Below are 25,617 nucleotides of genomic sequence, written 5' to 3'. Positions count from 1 at the left end.
TGGGATTCATCATCATCATCATCAACGGCGCAATAACCGGTGTCCGGTCTCGGCCTGCCTTGATAAGGAACTCCAGACATCCCGGTTTTGCGCCGAGGTCTACCAATTCGATATCCCTAAAAGCTGTCTGGCGTCCTGGCCTACGCTATCGCTCCATCTTAGGCAGAGTCTGCTTCGTCTTCTTTTTCTACCATAGATATTACCCTTGTAGACTTTCCGGGTGGGATCATCCTCATCCATACGGATTAAGTGACCCGCCCACCTTAACCTATTGAGCCGGATTTTATCCACAACCGGACGGTCATGGTATCGCTCATAGATTTCGTCATTATGTAGGCTACGGAGTCATCCATCCTCATGTAGGGGACCACAAATTCTGCGGAGGATTCTTCTCTCGAACGCGGCCAAGAGTTCGCAATTTTTCTTGCTAAGAACCCAAGTTTCTGAGGAATACATGAGGACTGGCAAGACCATAGTCTTGTACATCATCAGATCTTCTAAATGCATTATCAGAAAAAAATATGTAACTTTTGGAAAATCAGCTAATAATGCTTTTTTCAATACAATATTATTCACGCCGAAAAGAAAATTGGTTTGACAAAAGGTAGCAAGAAGCCGCTCAGACAAAAATAACAGATTACCTTAAAAATGTAGAGATTATACATGCATATATATGAAGTACGTACATGTGGTTGTGATTTTTAATTTCTTAGGGGGTTATTTTAGTGTTAAACGCGTAAAACCGGGTGTTATTTTAAACATGTTGAATGCTTATGATAAAAATTGCATGGCTACAAAGAAAGAAAAAAAAGCTAAATGGCGTCTGCTGTATCGGGATATGCAGTCTTAGAACAGAAAGAGGTAGAAATGTATGGGGTTGTAACCGGGCTTTCCAAGCGAATTGTAATCAATTCAATAAATATGTTTTTTTTAGTTCTAGCACCTAAATTTGGTCATACATTTTGAATTTTAGCAGTTTGGCAAGCTTTCAAACATGGTGCTACCGATTTTTGCTCATTGGAAAAATACTCCCAAAAAAAATAATTTTAAGTACGTGCGGTAGTTGAGCTCAGTACACAAACTAAATATCCCTAATAGCGGCAGCGATGGCGTATACAATCGAGGTGCTGTGCCCGCTCCGGAATTTATATTATAGCATAGCATATCCCTTGTCCGGATAGCTCAGTGGTTAGAGCACTAGGCTGTCATACGGAAGGTCGCGGTTCAAATCTCACTGGTGGCAGTGGAATTTACATCGTGATTTGACGTCGGATACCAGTCGACTCAGCTGTGAATGCGTACCTGAGTCAAATCAGGGTAATAATCTTGGGCGAGCGCAATGCTGACCACATTGCCTCCTAGTGTACCGTTACGGTCTTGAATGAAGTGCTCTAACACACTTCAAGGCCCTGATCTAATATGGATTGTTGCGCCAACGATTATTATTATTATTATATCCCTTGGTGAAATCAAAGAGGAATTTTTGAGTTATTTCTTCAGTAAAAATTCGTTAGGGATATATAATTGATTGATCAACTGCCGAAAGCTGTGCGGAAGTTATGCTTAGTCACAATTACTGCGTTTATCGCCGATTTCAAGGCATAATACAACTTCGTGTAGCAAACAGATTTCTTTAAACTCATTTCACTTATTTCCGCACCGTTGTCTACCAGAATTACTAAAAGTAAGTTTTAATTAAATTTCAGTTTAGTTTAAACATTTACTTATGCTATGTGATAGTGATTTCCATTACAGAGGACACGGAGGTGGCTCAATGACGCCCACGGTTTTCATCGTTAGAACGCGCTATGCACTATGAATTTTGAAGACATTCAACAGGTGTGTTAATTGAGCGTTATGACATGTTGTCAACTTGTGAAAAACGAAGTGAGCAAACAACTCGTAGATTTTGCACGTCAATAATGCACTATCGCACAATGCCATCATTTTTGACTAAACACGTAGCGAATACCATCAGCCACTAAATTCACCGGATTTGGTTTACTGTGATTTCTACTTAATCGAGTTCTAAAGCCATAGATGGAACGCGTTCCAGTAGCCGAGAGGACATTATAGAAAAAACAGAAATGTCTCTGACGAATATATTGAACACCGAGTATGAAAAATGTTGGGAAAATTAGCTCGAAAGCTGGAGTAAGTGTGCTCCAGGCGATGGGATTACCTTCAAGGGGGCAAGGGGGCATGTATTTTAAATTGAGCAATGATGAATTTTAAATTAGAAAAAAAATCATCAAGTATATGTCGGAGATAAGAGAATAGTTGGGTTTTTCCTTGGGATTGGAATATTCCAACACTTTATCTCAGCCACTTCACGATAGTTGCATTTAGTAACTAAACCTTGGAAAAACATCGGATTAAATATTAAGCGTAAGTTTGATGATAGGCTTGGGTCGAGGTCACATCTGGTCACTAAGCGTAGTAACAGTCACAGGATAAATAAAGGTGTGTTCTGGGAGAAAGTAAAGAATAAAGGAGTGGAGAGGGCTTCGTCAAAATATTCAGACGTAAGGGGTACAGAGAGGTTTTTAGAGTTAGTTATTACAAGAGCACTGAACAAGAAAGGTCATCTTGTTATCCTCTAGACTGTGGATTTGTTATCATGTTAGGGTCTGTGGTTGTGGCTTTAAAATATTTATTGTACTTCGCCGCTAAATTCATGTTATAATATTAATATAAATTAAACACGTTTCTAATACTTTTATTGCTCATCAATTGTTGTTCGAGTGTAGGAAACGATCGTCTTAGTGCCCAGTCGATTGTTTCTGGTATATATAAACATATGTTATGTTGGAAAATAATGAATTTACCATCGTTGCAACTGAAGAATCGAACCTTCCACAAGAGAGCTTACTTTTTGCACACTTTTACTTCAAGTAATAAATGAATAATAGCAGTTAGTAACATTTAACGATTAAATTTATTCAACATTCAACAATCATCACCGAATTTCCCATAAACATTTTACTTCAATATTTTCAGTTGAACGACGAAATTTTTAAGTATTAGATCTTATAGAATATATATTTTCACATTTATCACATTCACCAAAACGGTTATTAATAACTAGGCCTTGAAAACGTTTATCTCCGCAAAATGTTAAAGTGAGACAGCGCAAAATTTAGTAGACTAGATACGAATTAGAAAATACATCATTGTTGGCAACACTCGCTCGCCTAGAACCTTTTGTAAAATTTTATAAACTATTTAAATCAGTAGATGATAAATTCGATTTTGTTTTAAGCCAGCTCTGTGACTTCTCAACTTCACTAGTTACAACTACAAAAAGCTCCTTATCATTACTTTGTAATTCTGCTCGTAAATGGTTGAAGAGATCCCTTTCGGTTCCAATACATTGAGGCGTGTCTAGTTTTGAGTCCAAATTGTAATAGCGTCCACCGATTTCTCGTACACTAATCCAATGTCGTCTTTTAAGTGGTAACGTTATGAAGCCTATCCGATAATCGGTCGGAACATTTAGGATAAACCCTACAATTTGTGAAGTGTCGATGCAAGATGGATCTCTGGAAAAGTTATGAAAGTATTGAATTTTACGTACTTCAGGTTCAATAATAAATTACTGAGTTGATATATCAAAGGAGTGAAATAAACACAGAAAAAAGAGAATTTTTAAAGGGATAAAATTATGATTTTTCTAAATTCGTTACAAATTTCACTCGTTTTTATTCTGAAAACTATAATTTCATATTGAACACTTAAAAAGAAAAAACCTAGAAGTACAGTAGCGATAAAAAAAGCCGAACGCATATTTTTCCACAAATCGGTGGTTCTGAGGTATTTTCCGGTAAGGCACGTTATCTAAAGGGTCTTTTTAATGTTTTGTGTGAAACAAAATTAAAACCGATTCAGTGCTGTCTGTCCGTTTGTCTATCACAGCCAATTTACTCAGAAACGGTTGAACCGATTCTCATGAAATTTAGTGAGAACATGTAGTCTGTGTGTCCCTTTATATGTTGCGAGTGGCGCCATTTTGTGTTGACTTTCCAGGGGGCTCACCATACATGTGAAAGGTTGTGTGTAAGGGAGATAGGGCTCAAAATGTGTCCCCCAAAACGTGAAACAGGTCTCGTTCTCAAAACCTATCCAACCGAAAAATCTGAAAAAAAAAATCACAGTGATGCATCTATATGAAATCTAGGTCTCATATCACATCTCGTTCCGATATTTGCCCAAATACAGTTAATAATAGTATATTACCAGTTCATCCCAGAAGTACAAAATTTGGCATCAGCATAGGACATAATTCCGAAAAATTTGAAGGCAATCCAATCCAATCCAAATCCAAATTTATAGAAGGTCAAAGTTTCACATTTCACGCACCCTAAGATGTGTATTACGTTATCATCATATAAAGTGAACTTATATGAACAGCGGGGTCCTTGGGGACGTTTTAGTTTTCCTTTTTTGGCTGATTTTAGTTATTTGTATATCAGTGTCAGTTACTCGAGGTAGACATGTGTATTTATATGTATGTAACCAATGTAATAGACACTTGTGTACCTGGTTACCAGCGGTTTTTTAAGGTATGTACATAACATATATATATACGTTCTTGTGAATGGAGAAAAGTGGAAATGCGCGAAGATGCAATAGATCAATTTAGGTGCGCACATATCTATGTACGCGTGCGGTAATAGTCAATGTGTGTTTATTTAGGATGATCACAGTATTTATGATATGTACATATGTGTATCTTCGATTTTGGCAAAATATGACGAAATATTTTGTATTATTCTCTACGTACGAATGAAAAATCGTACATCAAGATTTTCTCACATAAGATGAATATAAAACCTTTATACCCTTTACATCAATTTTCTGCATATCTCTCAAAACCATCGGTTTCCTTATAAATTCATTTCTTCTATCAATTAATATGAAAATACTGTAGAGTTGCACAAAACATTACCTATTAAATGGGGTATCATCTCACTTTTTGAAAAAGGTGATATTAAATTAACATTAAATATTAAAGTTTCGGCAGACCGTAGTACCAAATATTACTTATTGCTAGAATAATTAAGAATGCATGTATTTCATTCAAAACGTAAAATATGCGACATCGCCAAGTAAGTATCATTGAAGAAGGAATGAACCTTTCATGTAAGAAGAGAAAAAGCTAACAAAATCCCATAAGGATATAAGATAATAGTTAGTACAATATTTGCACATGCAAAGAACAGGGAATCGTGACTTTTGCGAATGAGCATTACTTTACTTAGATGTTATCTTTGCTTGGCATAATTGAAGTTTGCCTATCACACACAAAATCACCTTTTCACATTAAAGCTGGCATTTATCCTAATCCGTAACATTACAATCTATATCTTAAAGCTTAGAATCTGCATCCCCATATTCACATGCACCCGAAATAATTTTCTAGCTCAAAGTCAGCCCGAAACTAGTCCAAAAGCCCGAAGCCAACCTAAAACAAGCCAGGCCGAAGCTAACCTGAATTGCATGCTAGGCAATGCGATGATACTTGATAATCGGAACGAGATGTGATATGAGACCTAGATTTCATCACTGTGTTTTTTTTCAGATTTTTTGGGTGGATAGGTTCTGAGAACGAGACTTGCTTCATTTTTTAGGGCACACGTTTTGAACCCTCGCTCCTCTATCTTTCGCCCAATATCAGAAACAAGATCATTTTCGAAAAGTATCTATTTTTGTGTGTCCTGAGTGGTTAGAGCACAAGGCTGTCGTACCGAAGGTCGCGGTTCAAATCTCGCTGGCGGTAGTGGGATTTGTATTGTGATTTGACGTCGAATACCAGTCGACTCAGCTGTGAATCAGTACCTGAGTCAAATCAGGATAATAATCTCGGGCGAGCGTAATGCTGACCACATTGCCTCCTACAGTGTTCTGTAGTGTACCGTTACGATCTTGAATGAAGTGCTCTAACGCACTTCAAGGCCCTGATCCAATATGGATTATTGTGCCAACGATTATTATTATTATTATCTATTTTAATAAAGTTTTGTGTTTACACAAAAACAGGCAAACGAAATCTTAAAAGACCTTTTAGATGTCTTATCGAAAAACACCTCAGAGCCACCTTGCGAAAAAATGCGGTCGCCTTTTTTACCGCTACTGTATATGGTATTTGCCATACATATACCCTGCCGCTCGAAAGTTGGGAAACAGCATACATATAAACGTCAGAAATCGAGCTTCAATAACTACTTTTAAAACACGTTTACTCTCTCTCGGTAGTTTAAAACGTTTAGTAGTTGTCGAAAACTCAAAGCTAATGGTTAAACATAAGCAATGGCGACTTGAGTGGAATCAAAGAGCCAAATGCTCGGGTCCAATAGGCGAGCGTTTGTGCGCCATTCAAAAGAAAAACATCTGGCCATATCACAATATTTTCCTATTAAAAATTAGGAGTTCGGCAAGAGTCCAACATCCCTGAATTAGACAATTGCGATCGTATACTTTTGGCCGCTGAAATTTCGTATAATTATGTGCATATGTTAGAAGTTCTATGCTATTTCAGAGTGATCCCTTTCAAAAATTTTATAAAAATCACTATTCTGTTCGCTGTGAGAAAATTCCTAGATAGGAGAAACTACCCTCTTTCCTTTTTCTGTCGACATGCCTGTCCCCGAATTATTTATCTAATGCCATTTCCTTCAATCAGCACGTGTTAACTCGCTCCATGGCTGAGTGGTTGGAGCACAAGGCTGTTGTACGGAAAGTCACGGTTCAAATCTCACTGGTGGCAGTGAGATTTGTGTCGTGATTTGACATCGGATACCAGTCGACTCAGCTGTGAATGAGTACCTGTGTGTGTACCGTAGTGTACCGTTACGGTCTTCAATGAAGTGGTCTAACACACTTCAAGGCCCTGATCCAATATGAATTGTTGCACCAACGATTATTATTATTATTAAGAGTATATAGACGACACCGTAGAGACAGGCGTTAATGAAGGCTTGGAGCTTTTGAGTTACAGTGGTGGTCACTTTTCATTTGGTGCTCCGATATAACAGCATTGAGATGACATTGGCGTGGAATAACCTCAACTTGATGTTGAGGTATCTGAATTTCTAAACTTTCGATAAAACGGCGAAGACGGATCTAGCCCTGTTAATGAGTCCGGTGACATCAAGGTCGTTGACACTCTCGTAAGAAACAACAATACCAAGGTAGACAAAATATGGACATATTTTACAGGAAAATTTTAGTTGTTTTCTGTGGCAAATAACCCTCGCACTCAAGGCGGGTGCCCTTCTTTGATATCTTGACAATCATCCTTCTGAGTTTTTTCACGGTGGTAGAAGGCACCGTGAAAAAACTCAGAACTCCAAAATTTCATCCACAAGAGGTAGAACTTCACTAGATGATATCCAGTTGAGAACCGTGATGAAATGTACCTTCCACCTCTTAAGTTCCTCCTCGTCGCGTTGCGACCACCAAATTCTTTCGTGATGTGGTGTACGGTAACGAAATCTTAGTTATTTGCGACATTTGCTTTCGCTTCCCTGATAAGCGCCTTTTATGGGTGTGGCCAGTAATCTCATTTGCACCAGCTAAGGCAGGCGAACAGCCGAGGTCAGCGCTTTTCTTATTTCGCACGTCCAGGAGACAACTCTTATATCTACTTTTGATCACGATGTGGTCGGACTGATTAGAGATTCGTTGCCGGTCATTTAAAACCCAATTGACCGCATAACAGGGTGTGCTGCGTGTCTGCAGAAAACCGCAAACCTCTTATCATCATCGTTACGAATCCCAAGACCATGTTTCATCATCACAGGTTTAAACAAGGTGTTATTACAGTCAATCTTGGCATTTGTAATGACCTAAAGGGGATTGCGATGGCCAAACTGCCATCCTGAGTGGCCGAGAATGACCTAGAGGGAAGAACTATCCCAAAAATCTAAAAAGTTGGCGAAATTGACCGCGAAGTTTCGCCCGCAAATACTGAAACTCCATCGGAGCGCTCGACCGACACGTGCTTGCATGCTTCTGTGCTGGCCAGGCTCGGGAATGCGGGTGGTTTCTTTGAGCGCTACGATCCTTCACGTGTCATTATAGAAAATTCACGTATCTATACAGCTTGGTTCCGCTGCGGATCTTGAAAATAACTGCACAGAAACAGGGATTCGCGTAAGCGTAATGAGTTAAACCAAAACGCGAACTAAAACCTAAAAAAATTAAAATAAAGAAAAACGACGGCTAGTCCGCGCGCGTGGAGCCGTAAACCTTTGAACCCGACTGCAGCGATTCAGGAGAGGGTGATTGACGACCGATGATAGTCTCGATCCCTGTTTCTTCTACCTCAGATGTTTATTGAGGCGCGGCTTCGGAGGTTCTCTCCCATCCTCGACACCCTTCGGCCATTTAGGATGGTAGTTTGACCATCGCAATCCCCTTTAGATCATTATAAATGTAATGAACTACAGGGAAGAGCTATCCCAAAAAGCTAAAAAGTTAGCGAAATTGACCATGAAGGTCCACTCGCAAATACTGAAGCTCCATCGGAGCACTCGGTCGACACGTGCTAGCCAGGTTGGGGAATGTGGGGAATGGGGTGGTCGTTTGTCCCTACGATTTTTCACGCGTCGTTATACAAAATTCCCTTTGTTTAATTATTTTCAAGATCTGGTGCGGAGCCAAGCACTGGTAAATGCACGTGAATTTTGTATAATGTCACATGAGGGATCGTAGCGCTCAAAGGACCCCCCTCACATTTCCGCGCCTGGCTTGCACGGACGGGTGCAAGCATGTGGCGACTGACCGCTCCGATGGAGCTTCGGTATTTCTGGGCCGAACTTCAGGATGGTCGTCGCAGCGCGTTAATTACCGCGGTTTCTATCAATTTGTCTTTGAGGTAGGCGTGTTAAGATTTGGAGAAGGGCAATCATGAAGAGAACATATTTCCCTAGAGCAAATATCCAGAACGTGTTCTAGGGTCTTCAAAATTGAAAAGTGTAAGACTGATTCCTTCTCCAGGACTGCGGTATACATCCAGACGAAATGTAGTTCCGGTAAATCAAGCCACAGAAAATTATGCCTTTCATCACTTTCTACGAATTTTATCTGAATATATGTATCCATTTCGTTACGTATACAAACAGATAGTAAACCGACTTTAGTGAATTTTCCTTCTACATAAAATCTGAAAAAGGAATGGAGAGAAGTAGATGAGTAATTAGTATTAGTATTATAACTTTGTTACTATCTAGTCTTTGTCACGTTTAGTTCCTCTTGACTGATGTAGAGTGCGTTTAGCAAATAAATAGATACATTAAAAATTCAAAAATGATTCTATTCATCACTCGAAAGTATACCAAAATTCTCTAAAATCCTGTTTTTCATAGATATTTTTCCGAAAAAAGGGAAATTACTTTTTTGGGACAATTATCTGAACAAAAAAAGGAGGGGGCCATTCTTTAAACTTCCGTAGTTTTATTATCTTCGTTTATTTATGATGGGTCAATTTTTTTTTTTTTTTGGTTTATAAAAATCGGCCGAATAGAAAAATGTCGTATCAGTTTGAAAAATACAATTTTGAGGAAAACACGTTTAAAATTTTTGCTTTGTTAAAATTTTACGGAATAGAACTTTTTTTTTATTATCATTGACCATTCGTTTACCTTGCTTGCGCAATACGGCACCGGTAAATTTTCTCCGATCAGTTGCAGTTGGGCTTGGACCTGTTTTGGATTCCATTAGGTCCACTATTGTCAGATATGTTCTTGATCCTTCATTGATGCTCAGAGGTGGCGGTGAGGAAGACGGGGCGGCAACCCTGTCGGCTGAACCAAAACCAGGTGGCCGAGGAGAACCTCCATAGTGGTGGCACCCGAAGACACTATCAGTTTTGCGTGCCGGCCGTGATGCAGTAGGCGAATGCTCCAAAGGTCTAATCAGGGCGATTAGACCCGAGTCTGCACCGGGACTCATCTGAAGTGGCAATTGGTCACGAAACCTTACCAGGGGTATACAGGTACCATGGGAACCGGGATAGCCCCTGGACTCTCATACTTCGGGTGAACTCCCGCTGTAATTGGGTATAGGTCGGTTGTTTGCGGTTGGCCTCCTAGTGGGAGCTTCATGGGGGTTGTGGTGATGCTCAAGCTAGAAGAGACCTTCAGGCCTCGGCGTAGTGTTGCGTTCCAACACGAGTGCCGTACTCCTTAGTTGGGTAGAGATTTAGGTAGGTCTTGCATCCACCAGTATGAATTCTAAGCCATGCACTTGGTATAGACTGGTACCGTTGTTGCTTGTCAAAGCGGGGCTTTGATTGTGGTCACAAAATTAATCCGTGTCCTAAGAAGACCGTGGGGTTAAGTCTTCTCTGCTCACGTAAAACCCTCAAGGACTTAACTGATCCTTCATTGAAAGTGCAAGCTGGAGTCGAGAACATCTTTGCCCCACCACGAACCACCGATTTAAGGCACATTTTCCAACATTCCTAATACAAGTTTTACAATAAATAAAATCGAGTGCGTGCTCCTTCCTGAATGTTACACAATAGCTGCTGAGCTCTCGAATATTCATAATTATACAAGGTGCGTACAATGCTTTAGATAAAACCCAATTTATATTCATGCGTAGATACCATTACGAAAATAACTAACTTTTTTGGTTGGGCATTTCGTAATAAAATTTAAGATGATTCTTGAACGCAAAAGGAAATGCAATATGTAAAAAAGCAAAAAATCGATTTCTTGAAAGTTTTGAAGGAGAAAGCTGCCTTAATACTCTACACGGATACATTAGGAGGCAAAAATGTACAATCCCTTTTGCATGTACTTATGTAATGTCCCTTCGCGGGGAATCTCATAGACTAAATTTCCGTTTAATTCGATGTAGGTATCTTCGACAGAAGTGCGTGTGATAGGCAAACGGAGGGTAAATTGATTTTAATAAGGTTTTGTTTCACACAAAGCCCTAGAAAGGGTACACAGCGAACATCCAGTCTCAGTATGTAGATTGCAAGGGGCATGGGGGTTTAAAGTGCAGATATAATCGTGTCTGTGGCTCAGGTTACTTAACATACTCACTTTCTTTTATCGAACCAAACCGCCTCGCAATCCTTCTTCTGGAGAGCAGTCATAATGACGTTCACATCGTAATTGCCAAGGCCCAGCACCGACCTGTGCGGGTTTATCCAATCATCTGGACTCAATTGCGTACATATCTCGTCCAACTGCGGTTTTGTATACGTCCCCTTGGCTGCAAACGGAAATGTTCAGTGTACCTTGATATTAAGTGAAGGCTATAGAAGGAAACCTTGAAATAAATTGTTGAGCGCATGAAGAGCACACAATTCCCGGGATTGGCGTTCATGGTAGATATGAGTTGAGTTCATTTCAGATGACACCATCGAACCATCAGTTGGAGATTTCTCGGGTTGTTTCGGCACGTTTCCTTTTAACTAACTTTTTATTGATAAAACTTCAAGGACGAGAACTATTGGGTTGAAAACCTTGCTTACGAGCTTATCAAAACATGACAACAATTCCATGCTTGTTTACATGTCACATTTGACGTTCATGGCATTTTTTTTTGTTCTCTGAAAAGCACTGAACTGTTATTTGAGAACTGTTAATGGTGGAAGTACTGTTTCAGTTGCATTCGCTCTTTTGAATATGGAAGAAGACTTCAATGTAGTTTGAATGCGACAGCAATTGGTGCCATTCAGAAGTTTTCTTTCTCAACTTTTTAAGTATTTGAAAATGTTCCTCAATGCATGGGGTTAGTCTACTGCTGGTGGACAGTTATATATATATTGTATAAGCAACATTCGAAATGTCCTTCGAGTCATGCTCCTGATAGAAGACGAATTTATCCACTATATTCAGCTCCTCAGCACTTTGCTCTACATTTTGCTTCAAGATATGTAAATATTGGAATCTATCCATTCTACCATCTATAAAATAAATATTGCATATCCCCGCGCTGGAAAAATGCCCTCATGCTATCACTGACCCTCCGTCATAGTTAATAGTGGCCCGAGTATTATTTGGATTAAACTCTGTATAAGGTATCCGCATGTTTTGCCATCAGAGCCAGAAAAGGTTAAAAATGGTATAAAAGTTGTAGCTATTTGCTGTTTTCCAAAAGCTAATATTCTTCTTGAAATGTTCCAGCTATTCTGTCATGAAAATGATATTTCCCGAGAAAAATGTTCACCGTTTTTGCGCAAATATCCTTTCTAAATCGTTTTGCAATATTATATATTTCTCAATTCATTTGCGGTTAAACAATCCTTTTATTAACTTCTTTTGGAATACGCCGCACACCATGGTCGTCAAGTTTTCTCCTTTGAGCGGTTCTGCTCTTATAACGTTTTATAACGTCTAAATAATAGTTACTTCCACAAACAATTTTTGCGATGGTTCAGACAATTTTATCCACATTTAGCTTTATTATTAGGTGAGATATTTCACGAGCTGTTTTGATGGCGGTGTCGTTGCTTCGATATCCTTTTCCTTTCGAAGAAAATTTGAATACTGCTTGTAAATTTCAATTAATGCGAACTTATAAAATTAATAATAACAAATAATTTCAGGAAGAAAGTAAAGCTATATAGCAAAATTCTGCTGATTTTATGCCCGATTATTCGTTTCGCGTGAATTTTTGTCTATTTCTGGTTGTTTTAACTTTTCATAATAATAATCATCATCAACGGCGCAACAACCGGTATCCGGTCTGCCTTAGTAAAGAACTCCAGACAGCCCGGTTTTGCGCCAAGGTCCATCAATTCGATATCCCCAAAAGCGTCCTGACCTACGCCATCGCTCCATCTTAGGCAGGGTCTGCCTCGTCTTCTTTTTCTACCATAGATATTGCCCTTATAGACTTTCCGGGCTGGATCATCCTCATCCATACGGATTAAGTGAGCCCACCGTAACCTATTGAGGCGGATTTTATCCACAACCTGACAGTATCGCTCACAGATTTCGTCGTTATGTAGGTTACGGATTCTTCTCTCGAACGCGGCCAAGAGTTCGCAATTTTTCTTGCTAAGAACCGAAGTTTCCGAAGAATACATGAGGACTGGCAAGATCATTGTCTTGTACAATAAGAGCTTTGATCCTATGATGAGACGTTTCGAGCGGAACAGTTTTTGTTAGCTTAAATAGGCTCTGTTGGCTGACAACAACCGTGCGCGGATTTCATCGTCATAGCTGTTATCGATTGTGATTTTGACCCTAGATAAGAGAAATTATCAACGGTCTCAAAGTTGTATTCTCTTATCTTTATTCTTTTCGTTTGACCAGTGCGGTTTGTTGTTGTTGGTTGATTGGTCTTAGGTGCTGACGTTGCCATTATATAATATGTCTTGCCTTCATTGGTGTGTATCCTAAGATCTCGCGCCAATCGCTGTCTGCTCGATCTGGATGAAGGCAGTTTGTACGTCTCGGGCCGTTCTTCCCATGATTTCCATATCGTCAGCATAGGCCAGTAGTTGGGGGAACTTAAAGAGGGTCATACCCCTTGCATTTGCATCAGCATCACGGATCACTTTCTCGAGGGCCAGGTTAATGAGGACGCATGATAGGGCATCCCCTTGCCACAGCCCGTTGTTGATTATCTGGCCTCGCACATTGGTCAGGGTCAGTCTAGTCAGTCTTATCAATTTCGTCGAGGTACCGAATACTCTCATGGCCGTGTACAGTTTCACCCTGGCTATGCTATCATAGGCGGCTTTAAAGTGGATGAAGAGATGGTACAACTGATGTCCATATTCCAACAGTTTTTCATCGCTTGCTGCAGAGAGAAAATTTGATCTATTGCTCATTTGCCTGGAGTGAAGCCTCTTTGGTATGGGCCAATGATGTTCTGGGTGTATCTTATAGATCCTATTTTATGTATGAGACAGATAATGCTTCTTTGCCAGTCATTAGGCATTGATTCGCTGTCCAATACCTTGAGTACAAGTTGATGAACCACTTGGTGTAACTGGTCGCTTCCAAATTTAACTAATTCAGTTATAATTCCATCGGCTCCTGGCGACTTATGATTTTTAAGCCTATGAATTGCACGGACTGTTTCCCCTATACTTGGTGGTGGTAGTATTTGTCCGTCGTCTTTAGTTGGTTAGCTTACACTCATCCTTAAACCAGCCGTTCCAACTTTTTTTGCGGCTGGGACCAAGTATCTTTGTGATATGATATGATGTCAATGATAACGTTCTTCAGGTGGTTGTGAATATCATTTGTTAATGCTTCATCTCTAGGATCTCTGTTGACTGCGGTTATTGCGGCATCCATTTCACCCTTATAGGTGTTGCGGAGGGCTGTGTTGTGAATGGCTTCAGTATTCACTCTCATCTGATTGTCAGGGGGGATTGTAGGTGGTGTCGTAATTCGAGCTCGGAGCACTATGCCAACGAGATAGTTGTCCGAGTCTATATTGACCCCCCTATATGTTCTGAAATTCATCAAGGCTGAGAGATGGAGGCGTTCAATCAGCACGTGGTCAATTTGGTTGAAAGTGGTCCCGTCTAGAGAGGCCCACATATGTTTGTGGACCGTTTTCCATTTCGTACGATACTGCTAACTGAATAATTCGCAGTCCGTTATCATTGGTATCCGTATGTAAGCTATGGGAGCCGACATATCGCCTGAATACGGGCTCCGTCCCTACTTGACTGTTGAAATCTCCAAGTATGATTTTGATATCATATTTGGGGCAGGCTTCGAGGGTTCGTTCAACTGTCTCGTAGAAGGTATCTTTCTCCGACTCTGCAGTCTCCTCTGTAGGGGCGTGATCCATTATGAGGCTATGTTTCTAAACTCGGCTCGCAAACGCAGAGTGCATAGCCGCTCGCTTATATTTGCAAAGCCGATAACAGCAGGTTTCAGTTTTTGGTTGACCAACAAACCTACTCTGAGCACATGGTTTACTGGACGGCCACTATAATATATGTTGTAGCGGCTCTTCTCCAGGAAACCAGTTCCTGTTCATCGCATCTCTGGCAACGCTGTTACGTCAGCCTTATATTAGGACAGGGTATCGGCTAGCTGCTCAGCAGCATTCGGTCTGTACAGGGAGCTCACGTTCCATGAGAAAATGTGCAAATCGTTATTCAGCCGTTTTTCGTTTATCCGTTGTCGTTGCCGGGTTCGTCGTTTTGAAATCCATCCTGTCCGAGGCTCCTTCCGTGGCTTCGTAACATCGGTTTTCCGTGTAGGGCTGTCAGCCTTAGTCAACCCCCAACCTAGAGGATCAGTTGGTACATTTTGTCTCGTTTTTAGGCGCGGGAGACTCGCCTTCATCATTCTCCGTCTGCAGTTTTCCATAAAGAAAGAACTCCCAGCGATCACCACGTGGAGATGGAGATAGGGTTGGCTAGTAGATCTGTTGGTGTTGGTTCATCAGGCGTATTCCAGGTTTTATGCTTCATCGTGATTACAAATCCACGTTCCGCCCTGGGACCTATACTACCCTTTGAACGCCAATATTGAATAAAAATTGATTACGCCTTATACATCTATTGAACGGTAAGTTTATTATCTAAAAGTTCCGCATAAATTTCGAGAAAAAAGTTTGTAATTCAATACAAATCAACATGTTCAAAATATGGAGTAGTCTTTGTCCGATTGTGCGCTTAACCCACTGACTCAACTCCTGTGTGTATTCGCAATAATGTTTGTGACTGGTGTTCCTAAACGAGAAAAAATTACGGTTTCAGAGGCATACAGTACATAATTTCCGGAGATTCAGATAGTGCCAGTACTTTTGCTCGCAAATTAAATGATAGGGCAACATATGATATTACTACAGATCCAACAATATCATATTGTTAATTATTTCAGCCTTGTGTTCGCTACGTTTCAAAATGATTCGAAATGTAAAACTCGCAATAATGATATAATTTTTAAGAAGTTAGTAGTAGTAGTTTTGAGGTGTATTGCAGAATGAGCGACAGGTCCCCAGATTCCACACAGCAATCCAATGTCATTCCTAGCCAATTTTCTTTCACTGGATCAGATCCGGTGAAGTCCCACCTATTGTGGATGAAATGACAAGATACCACAATGATTGATGTGGGCCGTTTCTATTAATAGAAAAGAAATCATCTCGGTCATTAACGCAATCGAATTGGGTAAAAGGGCTTGACAGTCTCCTCGCATCGTTGCTCCAACAGTTGCTTCCATTTATAAGGAAATGCTGAAAATCCGAGAATTTTCCCAGAGAGAGGAAGAAGAGTAAGATTAATATTCCGAAAAAGGGTTCCCGGCTTGATTGTAATAATTGAAGGGACATTTGCGTGGTACCTGTCTTCACAGATAATAGCCATAATAATCCTTAAGTCCCTAAGAAACGTTTTCATTGTTAGAGAGCAAGCTGATTTCTACTCTGGGGCGACCTACAGTAACCGCATCAACACTCATTGGATAATTATGGAACAGTACGCGAAATTCAGATCTTCGCTATACCTTCGACTGTGTCAACAGGAGTTTACCTGTAATGCTCTGCGCAAGAGGGTCAACGCGGAGAAACTTACAGTTATTATCAGAGAAATGTAATGTACTGCACACTTAGGTGAAAACTGAGAGGAATTTGAGTTGCAAAGTGGAATCTGCCAGAGTTACATAATGTCCGAGATATTATTTCTTCGTGCTGTCGGTGACGTAATCCGTGCTGCCTAGTCTTGAGTGTGTGGAGAGTATAGCATCTTTTCTCAAACACCTCGGCTACACTGATGATATCTGCTTGTTTCCTGATCGAGTTATGGATATTGCCTGAATGGCTCTGGATTTGGAAATAAAGGCAAATACAACACTCTTCCTATCTGCATTGATGGGCAGAGCGTTGAACCCGTTGATAAATTTATATATTTAGTCAACATTGTTTCTGCTGACGGCGGTACCGAACTTGATATCCTTTGACCCGGTAAGGTCACGACAACGGTGGCTTGATACGCTGGATGGGGATTTAAAAGCCTCAAGATTGCACTCACATCAGGCATTCGATAGAGCTAAATGGTGAAACCGATGACGACGAGCCGACCCCGCTTGTTAACGGGACAAAGGCTGAAGAAGAAGAAGAAGAAGTCTATCTGAAATATTTGAAATAATAAAAACTTGTTTTTTCTATTCGCTAGTGTTATTTATTGGTCTTGCAACAAGACTTGTTAACACTGATGAAGGGAACATGTGGTTTCTGAAATATCGGTAGGGAATAGAAAATTTTTGATGTGGTTTGCAAATGCCGCCCCCTTTTCTGCATCGCTTCTTGGCAAGCTGCCGTTTGTTGATCTCAATGGCGGTTCGCATTGAGCAGGTTTTTTCAGCTTTCTTGTAGCTTTCCACAGGGAATAACCAGGCAATAAACCGCGCAAGTAACTTTGTAACTCCTGTGCCCGTTGACCTTTAATGGCTTAATAGAACGATTTAGTTGCTCTGGCCAATTTTTTTTTTAGGTCTGGAGATCTGTAGGTCTGCCATTATCTTCTCAACTTCTGCTTTACTTATTATGGTCGCTAGCAAAGCTCACGGTCAGTATTTCGTTGAATTTCAACAGGGTTTTGCCTATTTCACCTTTGGTTTTCAACTGAATGTTGATTTCCAGGTGAGTGCTTATATACTTGCGGAAATTCAACTAATTCGTTGATTTGTTTTTAAGGTTTTGTGTAAAACAAAATAGAGGGCAATGGAATTTTTAGCTATATTACACGGAGCTGTCGTGCACTCGTCGCTCCTCACATCTTTTTCTTTTTCTTCAGCCTGCAGTTCACAAGCGGGGTCGGCTCGTGATGATCGGTTTCGTCATTTTATTTTATTAATTGCCTGATCAGGATGTAATCGCGATACCTTTAAATCCCCATCCAGCGTATCAAGCCACCATTGTTTTGGCCGGCTTTTTGGTTGCTTACCATTGCTTTCCATGTTCTGATCAGTACTGGTTGTTGAATTCTCGTTAGCGTGAATTACGTGAACACACCATCGAAAACGCCTCTTTTGCAGTTTTTCCACGATCGATGCAAACCCATATCGATCGCGGATATTCTCATTTCAGACGTAATCGAAACGTGTCACGCCACCAGTGCAATGCAACATCTTCATCCCCATTACCGCAAGACGCCGTTCATTGTCCTTTATAGTCGGCCAACACTCAGAACTACAGAGAGTGGCAGACGGACGACATTGCAGTAAATTTTAGATTTGGGACGTGCGCTGATACGTCGATCACAAAGAACACCAGTTGGAGAATGCTACTTCATCCAGGTTGCATTAATGCGTTAAACAATTTCATTACGCAGTTCTCCATTGGCTGATAGCATTGACTCGAGATATTTAAATCGCTGAGTTCTGGCAATGGCAGTAACCTGCCCTTCGAGATATTTAAATCGCCCAGTTCTGGCAATGGCAGTAACCTGCCCAGAACTGAGCGATTGTAATATCTCGGGCCATAAGCCAATGGAGAACTACGTTATGCTCCTCACATAGGGAAACACAAAACCTTTTATACCTGAAGCGTCCAGCTTCCGGTTTCCCGACTTGTTTAGTTTCTTGTATTACTTTTTATAGGAGTTGCGCTTGAAAGTAACATCAATATGAATTGGGTCCGGGATTTTTCATCGAGCTGCTGGCCAATAAGCGGGCTGTCCAGTCGAGACGATGTAAAGTTTAGAGTCTCGGGCTAGTGCGTCTCACAATTGTCTTCCCTTAGGGAAGATCAGTCAGCATTAAAACCCTCAGCGCCAAGAAATCTTCTCGCCCTTGTATTAAAACATTCTTGAATGTCTGAGAAGTCAATTTAACCTTTGGAGTACAATAGGTTGCGGTGATGATTATCTCGCTGACCTACTCCAGTAATCGGATTGAAGTTGCTTGGAGGTAGTCTTTGCAGTCATCTCCTAGAGCATAATGCGTAATGTGGGATCTGATAAATAATCCGGTACCGTCGTCGGCTTTTCTTTCCCGATGCTTAGTGCCGTAGAAGCAATAACCATCAATGTGGAAATTTTTTTGTGAGTGAGACGCTTTTCGCTTTGTCAAACAGGAAGTGTCGTACTTTGAGCTGGTTCATTTGCTTCTGAGAAGGGCCTATAAGATCTGTATCATTTCTTGTAGCATGTTTTGCATCGCGATTATAAATTGGTTCATCGTTTGATTCACCGTAAGTCGAAGCCCTTCCAGATTGTGGGTTGAAGCACTTGTATTTTCTTAACTTTGAGGTGTGGATTTCAAATCGCTAGCATAGCTCACGTCTTGTTAAACTATGTTTTGTTTTTAAAGCCTTCAATTGCAGATGTACTGGTGGGAGTAGTATTTGTTTCGGTGCGTTGAATTCTTTATTTCGATTGCGATTTTTGCTTGATTTAGCTGTGTATGTTCTGCCAGATTTGCTACACTTTTTTAGCATTAGTATCTTCCTTACTTTTCTTATAATTAGTTGTTGTGTGTAGATCTCTACAAATGATAAAAACACTGGGTAGATTGCAGCATCTTTTCGTATAATCAAATTCTTGATAATTCTTGCACTGCACCGGGTCAAGTCTTTTAGGTTATATATTGGATGCGCTTCACCCTTGTTAAATTTTATTCTGTCAGCGGCTGGGGAATTCTATCGCCTTTTATAATATTATATACCCACCTCCCTTGAAATTTATCATCCTTCAAAGCTTCTTTAATCTCTGACAAGTTCACCCATGGTACGATCCATTTTAGCACTACTGGCATGCCCTTGAAGCTTTTCAATTGGCATATGTAGTATTTTGTACCTTGTTTGTCAAAACTGGGTATTATTTTTCTGTACTTGCTTTCGTTGTATAGTTGAACTTTTGTTTCATGGATCGAGCCTTTGATGAGTGAGACTACGTGGTAAGTGCTTTTGCCAATTAATTTTGTGAGCTAAGTTCATTGGAATTTTTTTTGGTGGCGGCTTCAATTTTGGAGTGTTTTCGCCCACTATTTTTTCTTGTATTGCACTAATAGACGGAGAGCTGGCTGCATGAAAATTCATATGACTCGCTGCACGAAAAATTTTAACTGGAAATGGTTGGAATGTTGTGAGGGAATTACCAGCCGGACAGTCAGAAGGCCTATTGGAAGACTAAGCGGGGGCTGTCAAATCTGTCAAATTTTGGTCAGAAAAAACCGACTCCTGCATGGCCGAATTTTTGCATACATATAGAGTGAAGACCCACAAATATAGGACAAACATTGTCAGAAGCCTAGGTTGAAAATAAAAGGCTGTCAAAAAACAGCTTAAAGTGGCAAAAACACGTAAAATTTGCATATTAAAAAGAACTTTGACAATTCGTATTTATATCCTTCACTGATAGATTATTATTGTATAAATTACTATGCATATCAATCATACATACATATATCTAAATTCTTAAATCTATTCTTAAAGGTGTCATCATCAAAATAGTCCTTTGTTAGCAGATTATTAAAGTAAATACAAACCACTACTAAAATGCTGAACCAGCAAAAACACATTTAGATATCACATTTCAGATGCAATTCTCCCAAATCAGCAAAATCAATCCTTTGTCTAAGAATGCATAAATAAGAGATCGATCAGTTGGATCGGAGAGTTCTTCTCTGCTTCTTGAGTGATTGAGTTCTTGTTGTTCAATTTCATTGTTTATAGATTGCTATAAGAAAATTATAGCGAAAATACACTTATATTCCAAAAAAATAATTTGCCTTTTTCTTGAAAATTTCTTGGAAGAACTTAAGATATCTTTGTTTTGGGTTTAACCAACGACCCGGATCACTTTTCTCACCCTCATTGTCTATAGTATGACAATTTAAATATCCTAGAAATTCCAAAGAAACTATTTTTGAATTGCTAGAAGGCAATTCAGACGATATGCACTTTTAAAATCTATTACAACAAAGTTGTTTTATTTATGAGAAAATAATAAAATTGAAATTAACAATTCATTTCGTCATCCGCATCTTCTAAATTTTCCCCAAACGTGATATCTTCGTTGTTGTATGCGGACATGTCGTTGTCAACTGAAAATAATGAAACTCATTCTTTAGTTTTCTACCGTTTGAAGCCTTCAAACCGCTAAAATTCATACTTATTTCCACTTGATTGCAGCCAGGAAGAAATAATTTTTTTTTCAATTTTTCCCATGAATTACTTCCTTAAAGTGAAATGTGTCGTTAGTAGGAGTAATCTGTGAAAACATTTGCTAGTTCGTTTGTAGAGTTGCCCACTTTTTGTAATATTTAAAATGAGTTCTAAGTTATCTTGTCTTTTAAAGTGTAAAATTGATACTGACAAAATTATAAAATTAACCGCAGAAAGTTTAAAAGTTTCAATGAAAAATGTATCGAAGCTATTCGGGAACATTTCCAAAAATTTAAAAATTCTTACCAGTTTTAATGCTTCTTCTGTCCATGTAGTATTTGGTCATTACTACTACCGGTCTTGACAGTACCCATGAATACGTTATTTCTTGTCTGGAACAGGCTACAACCAATGATTTTGGCAAAGAACTAGCAAATTTCAAATTTCCCTTTCATAGCAAATAAAACTATTATTCGTTGCCATTCCTTCAGCGTCAATAACGCTGGTAACGTTGTTCGAGCGGAGAATTCTGATTTTGATTTGCAAGAAGAGGCTGACACCAAAATTATTTACGTTATATCTAAATTGAGTTCAGCTTGTAAAGTTGTAGTGAAGTGTTCTGACACAGATATAATTATAATAATATTAGGCAATTTGAACAAAATAGCGGCACACATTTTTATAGAATGTGAACTATAAAATAGCTGGCACATTAATGCGCTTCATGAACATTTAGGACTGCAACTTTGCAAAGCCCTACCAGGTTTTCATGCGTTCACCGGTTGTGATTAACTATAGACTTTATTTATTTAAAGTTACATAGTAAGGAATGCAGAGGAAGACTTCCTAAAAAAATGTTTAAAAATTTCGATGCTTAATGCTTGTCACCCTGCTCTGCTAAATTTCTCCAGCAAATAACAAGTCGGGAAACCGGAAGCTAGGCGCTTCAGATATGAAAGGTTTTGTGTATTTCTTTAAAAAAAAAATTTGAGTATGCAAAGATTCACATTCAAGTGATATTGACGTTCAAAGTCTTGAATTTGCAAAGAAACGATATATTTGACCTATTATAACTGTGTTAGTAAAAGTCCGATTCCTACCAAGGTAGGTAAGATTATGACCTTTCCTGTAACTTATATTGGTGAAAAATTTAGTGATTCTAGGATGAACTTGAGGAGGCCTTTCCTACCAATTACTAAAAATTATAGTAATGTACTATTACTAACTTTATTTGAGCAGATATCAGTATGGAGGGTATTTCGGAGCCTAGACACCATATAGTGACAGCCTCTCGATTTTGTTTTTCAGATTTTTGGGTTGGGTAGTTTCTGAGTAAGGTTCCGTTAAAGAAATGATCAGTTTCAACCCCCCGCATTCCCCACCTCTCCAACAAATGTCAAAACTAAGACCAACTTCGGAAGGTACTAATCGAGACCCTCATTTGATACCCCACATGACTATATTTGATTAAAAAATTTACCTATCTTTGTGAAAATATTTGGCCTATATTTGTGGGTCTGGACTCTATATGTATGCAAAAATTTGGCTGGGAAGGAGGCAGTTTATTTCTGACCAAAATTTGACAGATTTGACAGCCCCCCACGCCTTAGACTTCCAATAGCCCTTCTGACTGTCAGGGTGTTACTCCACCAACAACATTCTAACCATTTCCAGTTTAAATTTTTCGTGCAGCGAGGCATGTAAATTTTCATGTAGTCAGCTCTTAGATTATAAGCAGCGCAAACCTATTCTGACTTGGACTGCCGTTTTTATCATGTTTCGCTAGTATGGGTGTATTTTTCTTAGTGGATGATTGCTAGCTTCGCTTACGTTTGGAAACTAGAATGTACATGTCCGGAGCAGTCTGCGACCCCTCTTTTACATTCCCAATTGTTTTCGAGCCCCTGCTCTGTATATCTGAAACATTTTGCTTCGTTGTGGTTTCATCATGAGTCTTTGTTGTTTGCTCAGAGAATTTTTCAAAAACGCGTCTTGCACACTTAGTGTTGTGTTTTACGGTTTTGTGTGAAATATCATTCTGTGTTGGTGTTAAGGGGGGCTCGCTATATATGTGAAACGGGGAAACAATTTTCTTTCGCAGAATATAATCACTTACGGTATGAAACGAAAGGGCTCAATTAGTACTTTTTGAAAACATCCTTTTTTAAGGTTTTGTGTAAAACAAAGCCTTATTAGTCCGTTTTTCTCTCTGTCCGTCTGTTCGTCAGTCCGTCTGTCCGTCTGCCCGTCCGTCCGTCTGTCCGTCTGGCCGACTTTTTTTTATCGTTTGCCCGTCTGTCCTCCTGTCCGTCTGTCCGTCTGTCCGGTTTCCCGACTTGTCTTAAATTGGGTGAAAAACAGGGGTCTGAGCACTCAAAATTTGTGTTCCAAAAAGTGAAATAAGTCTCGTTCTCAGAACTTATACAACTAAAGAATTTGAAAAAAAAAATAATTGTAATGCATCGATACAAAATCACTAAACAGTGTTAGTGATAATATAAGATACAATTTCGGAAAGTTTGAAGGCAATCCGACTATTACTAACAAAGTTATAGAAGGTCAGAAAGTTTTAAATTCTATATGAATTCATTGCACTCCAATGATTCTGAGCCATCTACTAATGGCGGGTAGCGCTACTTTGAGTAGCAACTCGCTTCGCGCCGCTCTTCAGTAGATAACGGGATTAGGAGGTATTTGTTGTATTAGGTGAAACAAGTTTAGATAGAAATCTGACTATTTTAAGCAATAATTCATACCATTGTCGGGTTTTGAATTAAATAAAAATAGAGCGAAATGGCACCCGTAGTCGGTTTCGGACACGTTGCTCTCCAGGGTGGAGGTGCGAGAGAGTGTTTGATGAGATCACGTCCACCCTGCGATCGAAACCGATCAGCCATAAACATTTTGTGTGGGTAATGTTCCATACAGATGGATATATAACTACGTTAGTACCAGCGGTATTCAACTTGTGCAATTATATATAGTGCCGAAAAAAAACGCGCTCAAAGCTTTTAGAGACGTTTTTCGTTCAATAACGAATGTATTTTAAATCTTTATACAGAATAAAATAAAATTAAAAAATATAGAATAAAATGTGTAATTTAAATTTTTGCAAAAAGTTGTCATAAAGTAATCACTTTCATATTTACCGCCTTTGTCAAATTTTTGGGAAAAAAAACGTGCTCAAAGTAATTTTTCCAATTAATGGTTGATTTATCGGACAAAAAACGTGCTCAAATTTTCTTAGTTTATTGTTAGGAAACAATTGCCTGAGAAGCTGAAGCCTTTATTGTTAAAATGGTACAAAAAGTGAGAGAGTAGTTACTAAGTAATTCAACATCTCGACATCTGAATCTGTAATACAAATCCCGTTGCAAGAAAGGGTAGCGAACGTCCGAGGAAATCAACTGAGGCTTAGGACCGTCTGTTTGTCCGTATTGTGGGAAAAGATCCTTTCAAAATGGTGTCCTCACGTCGTAGATTACGCCGACAACTCGTGGAGGTTGGGAGTCACGATAGGTATTTTGTGTTGGCTAATGAAATTAGTTTAATTTATGTTTTATTTATGTTGCATTATGTTTTTTTTGGCGGGGGGGGGGGGGGGGGGTAGGTTAGGTGAATGCATTTACGCGCGTTTAAATAGAGCTGCTGACGAACGCCATCCCACCTTCCACAAGAAAAAAAAAGTATGGTAGGCGTCGTCCACAACTCCGGAGATCGCGTCTTCCCAATCTTGTGCAGGTAAGACTGAAAACTTCCATGCCCCCTTAAAAATTGGGCAAGGAAATAGTCAGTCTCACCATGCTTGCGATTCAGCCACGCACCTAAGTTGCCGATGAGCAGCGCAGTCCATCTGCCTCTAGTTTCATTCTGCGCCGTAGAGCAGGACAGATTGCGTTGAAATCATCAGGAGACGTCGCCTGTTAGACGTAGGACCCCCAATGTTTGCCATTAGCCTACTTAACGCCGAAACTTCAGCTGCAGCCTTGTTCGCTGCTGGTACATGTTGCATTATGTTGCTGGACCGCTGTATCTTATGATTCAATTAATCAAAATTTATGCACTATCTTTTGAAAAACATAAGGGCGTCAAATATCAAGTGTCGGTGGTCAAATATGGAGGCGGGTCTATGATGGTAGGATTCATTTTTTCTCGTGATGTAGTTATACCAATGTTTAAGACCGTAGGTTTAATGGCTGCAGCCAAATACTGTAATTTATTATCGGGATCTCTGCTACTTCATTCCAACAGTTAATTTGGCAACGATTATATTTTTATACAGTACAAGGACGAAAAGTTGGCTAGCCGATAAATACGTAAACGTCTTTCAATGGCCTGTACAAACTTACTTAGGTTCTAGCCAACATGACTGAGTAATCACTAAAAAAAAGATTAAGGAACGCAATTTCCCGAAAAGAACTGACCTATACACTGCCGATAATTAAGAGTAGACTTGAATTCCAATGGGCCTGATTTTTTGATTCTTTAGCGCTGCCATTATTGCGAAACGAAATGCTACAAATTATTGAACTTTTAGTTCGCAAACTGGTCAATTTTTTTTTAATTTTTGCA

General features: G+C 39.6%; 1 protein-coding gene across 1 annotated transcript; it reads right to left on the bottom strand.

The window, feature by feature from the left end:
- Positions 1 to 2,919: 2,919 nt before the first annotated feature.
- Positions 2,920 to 11,544, bottom strand: LOC119655942 (josephin-like protein). Its single transcript, XM_038062135.1, has 3 exons — positions 11,287 to 11,544; positions 11,058 to 11,229; positions 2,920 to 3,542 (listed from the first exon to the last, which is right to left on the bottom strand). Exons 1-3 carry the CDS (start codon positions 11,378 to 11,380, stop codon positions 3,215 to 3,217), a joined length of 594 nt encoding a protein of 197 aa, XP_037918063.1. The 5' UTR covers positions 11,381 to 11,544; the 3' UTR covers positions 2,920 to 3,214.
- Positions 11,545 to 25,617: the final 14,073 nt, after the last annotated feature.

Source organism: Hermetia illucens, chromosome 1 (genome assembly GCF_905115235.1).
Source record: "Hermetia illucens chromosome 1, iHerIll2.2.curated.20191125, whole genome shotgun sequence".
NCBI classification, from domain to species: Eukaryota; Metazoa; Arthropoda; class Insecta; order Diptera; family Stratiomyidae; genus Hermetia; species Hermetia illucens.
This window is presented reverse-complemented; position numbering and strand designations above follow the sequence as displayed.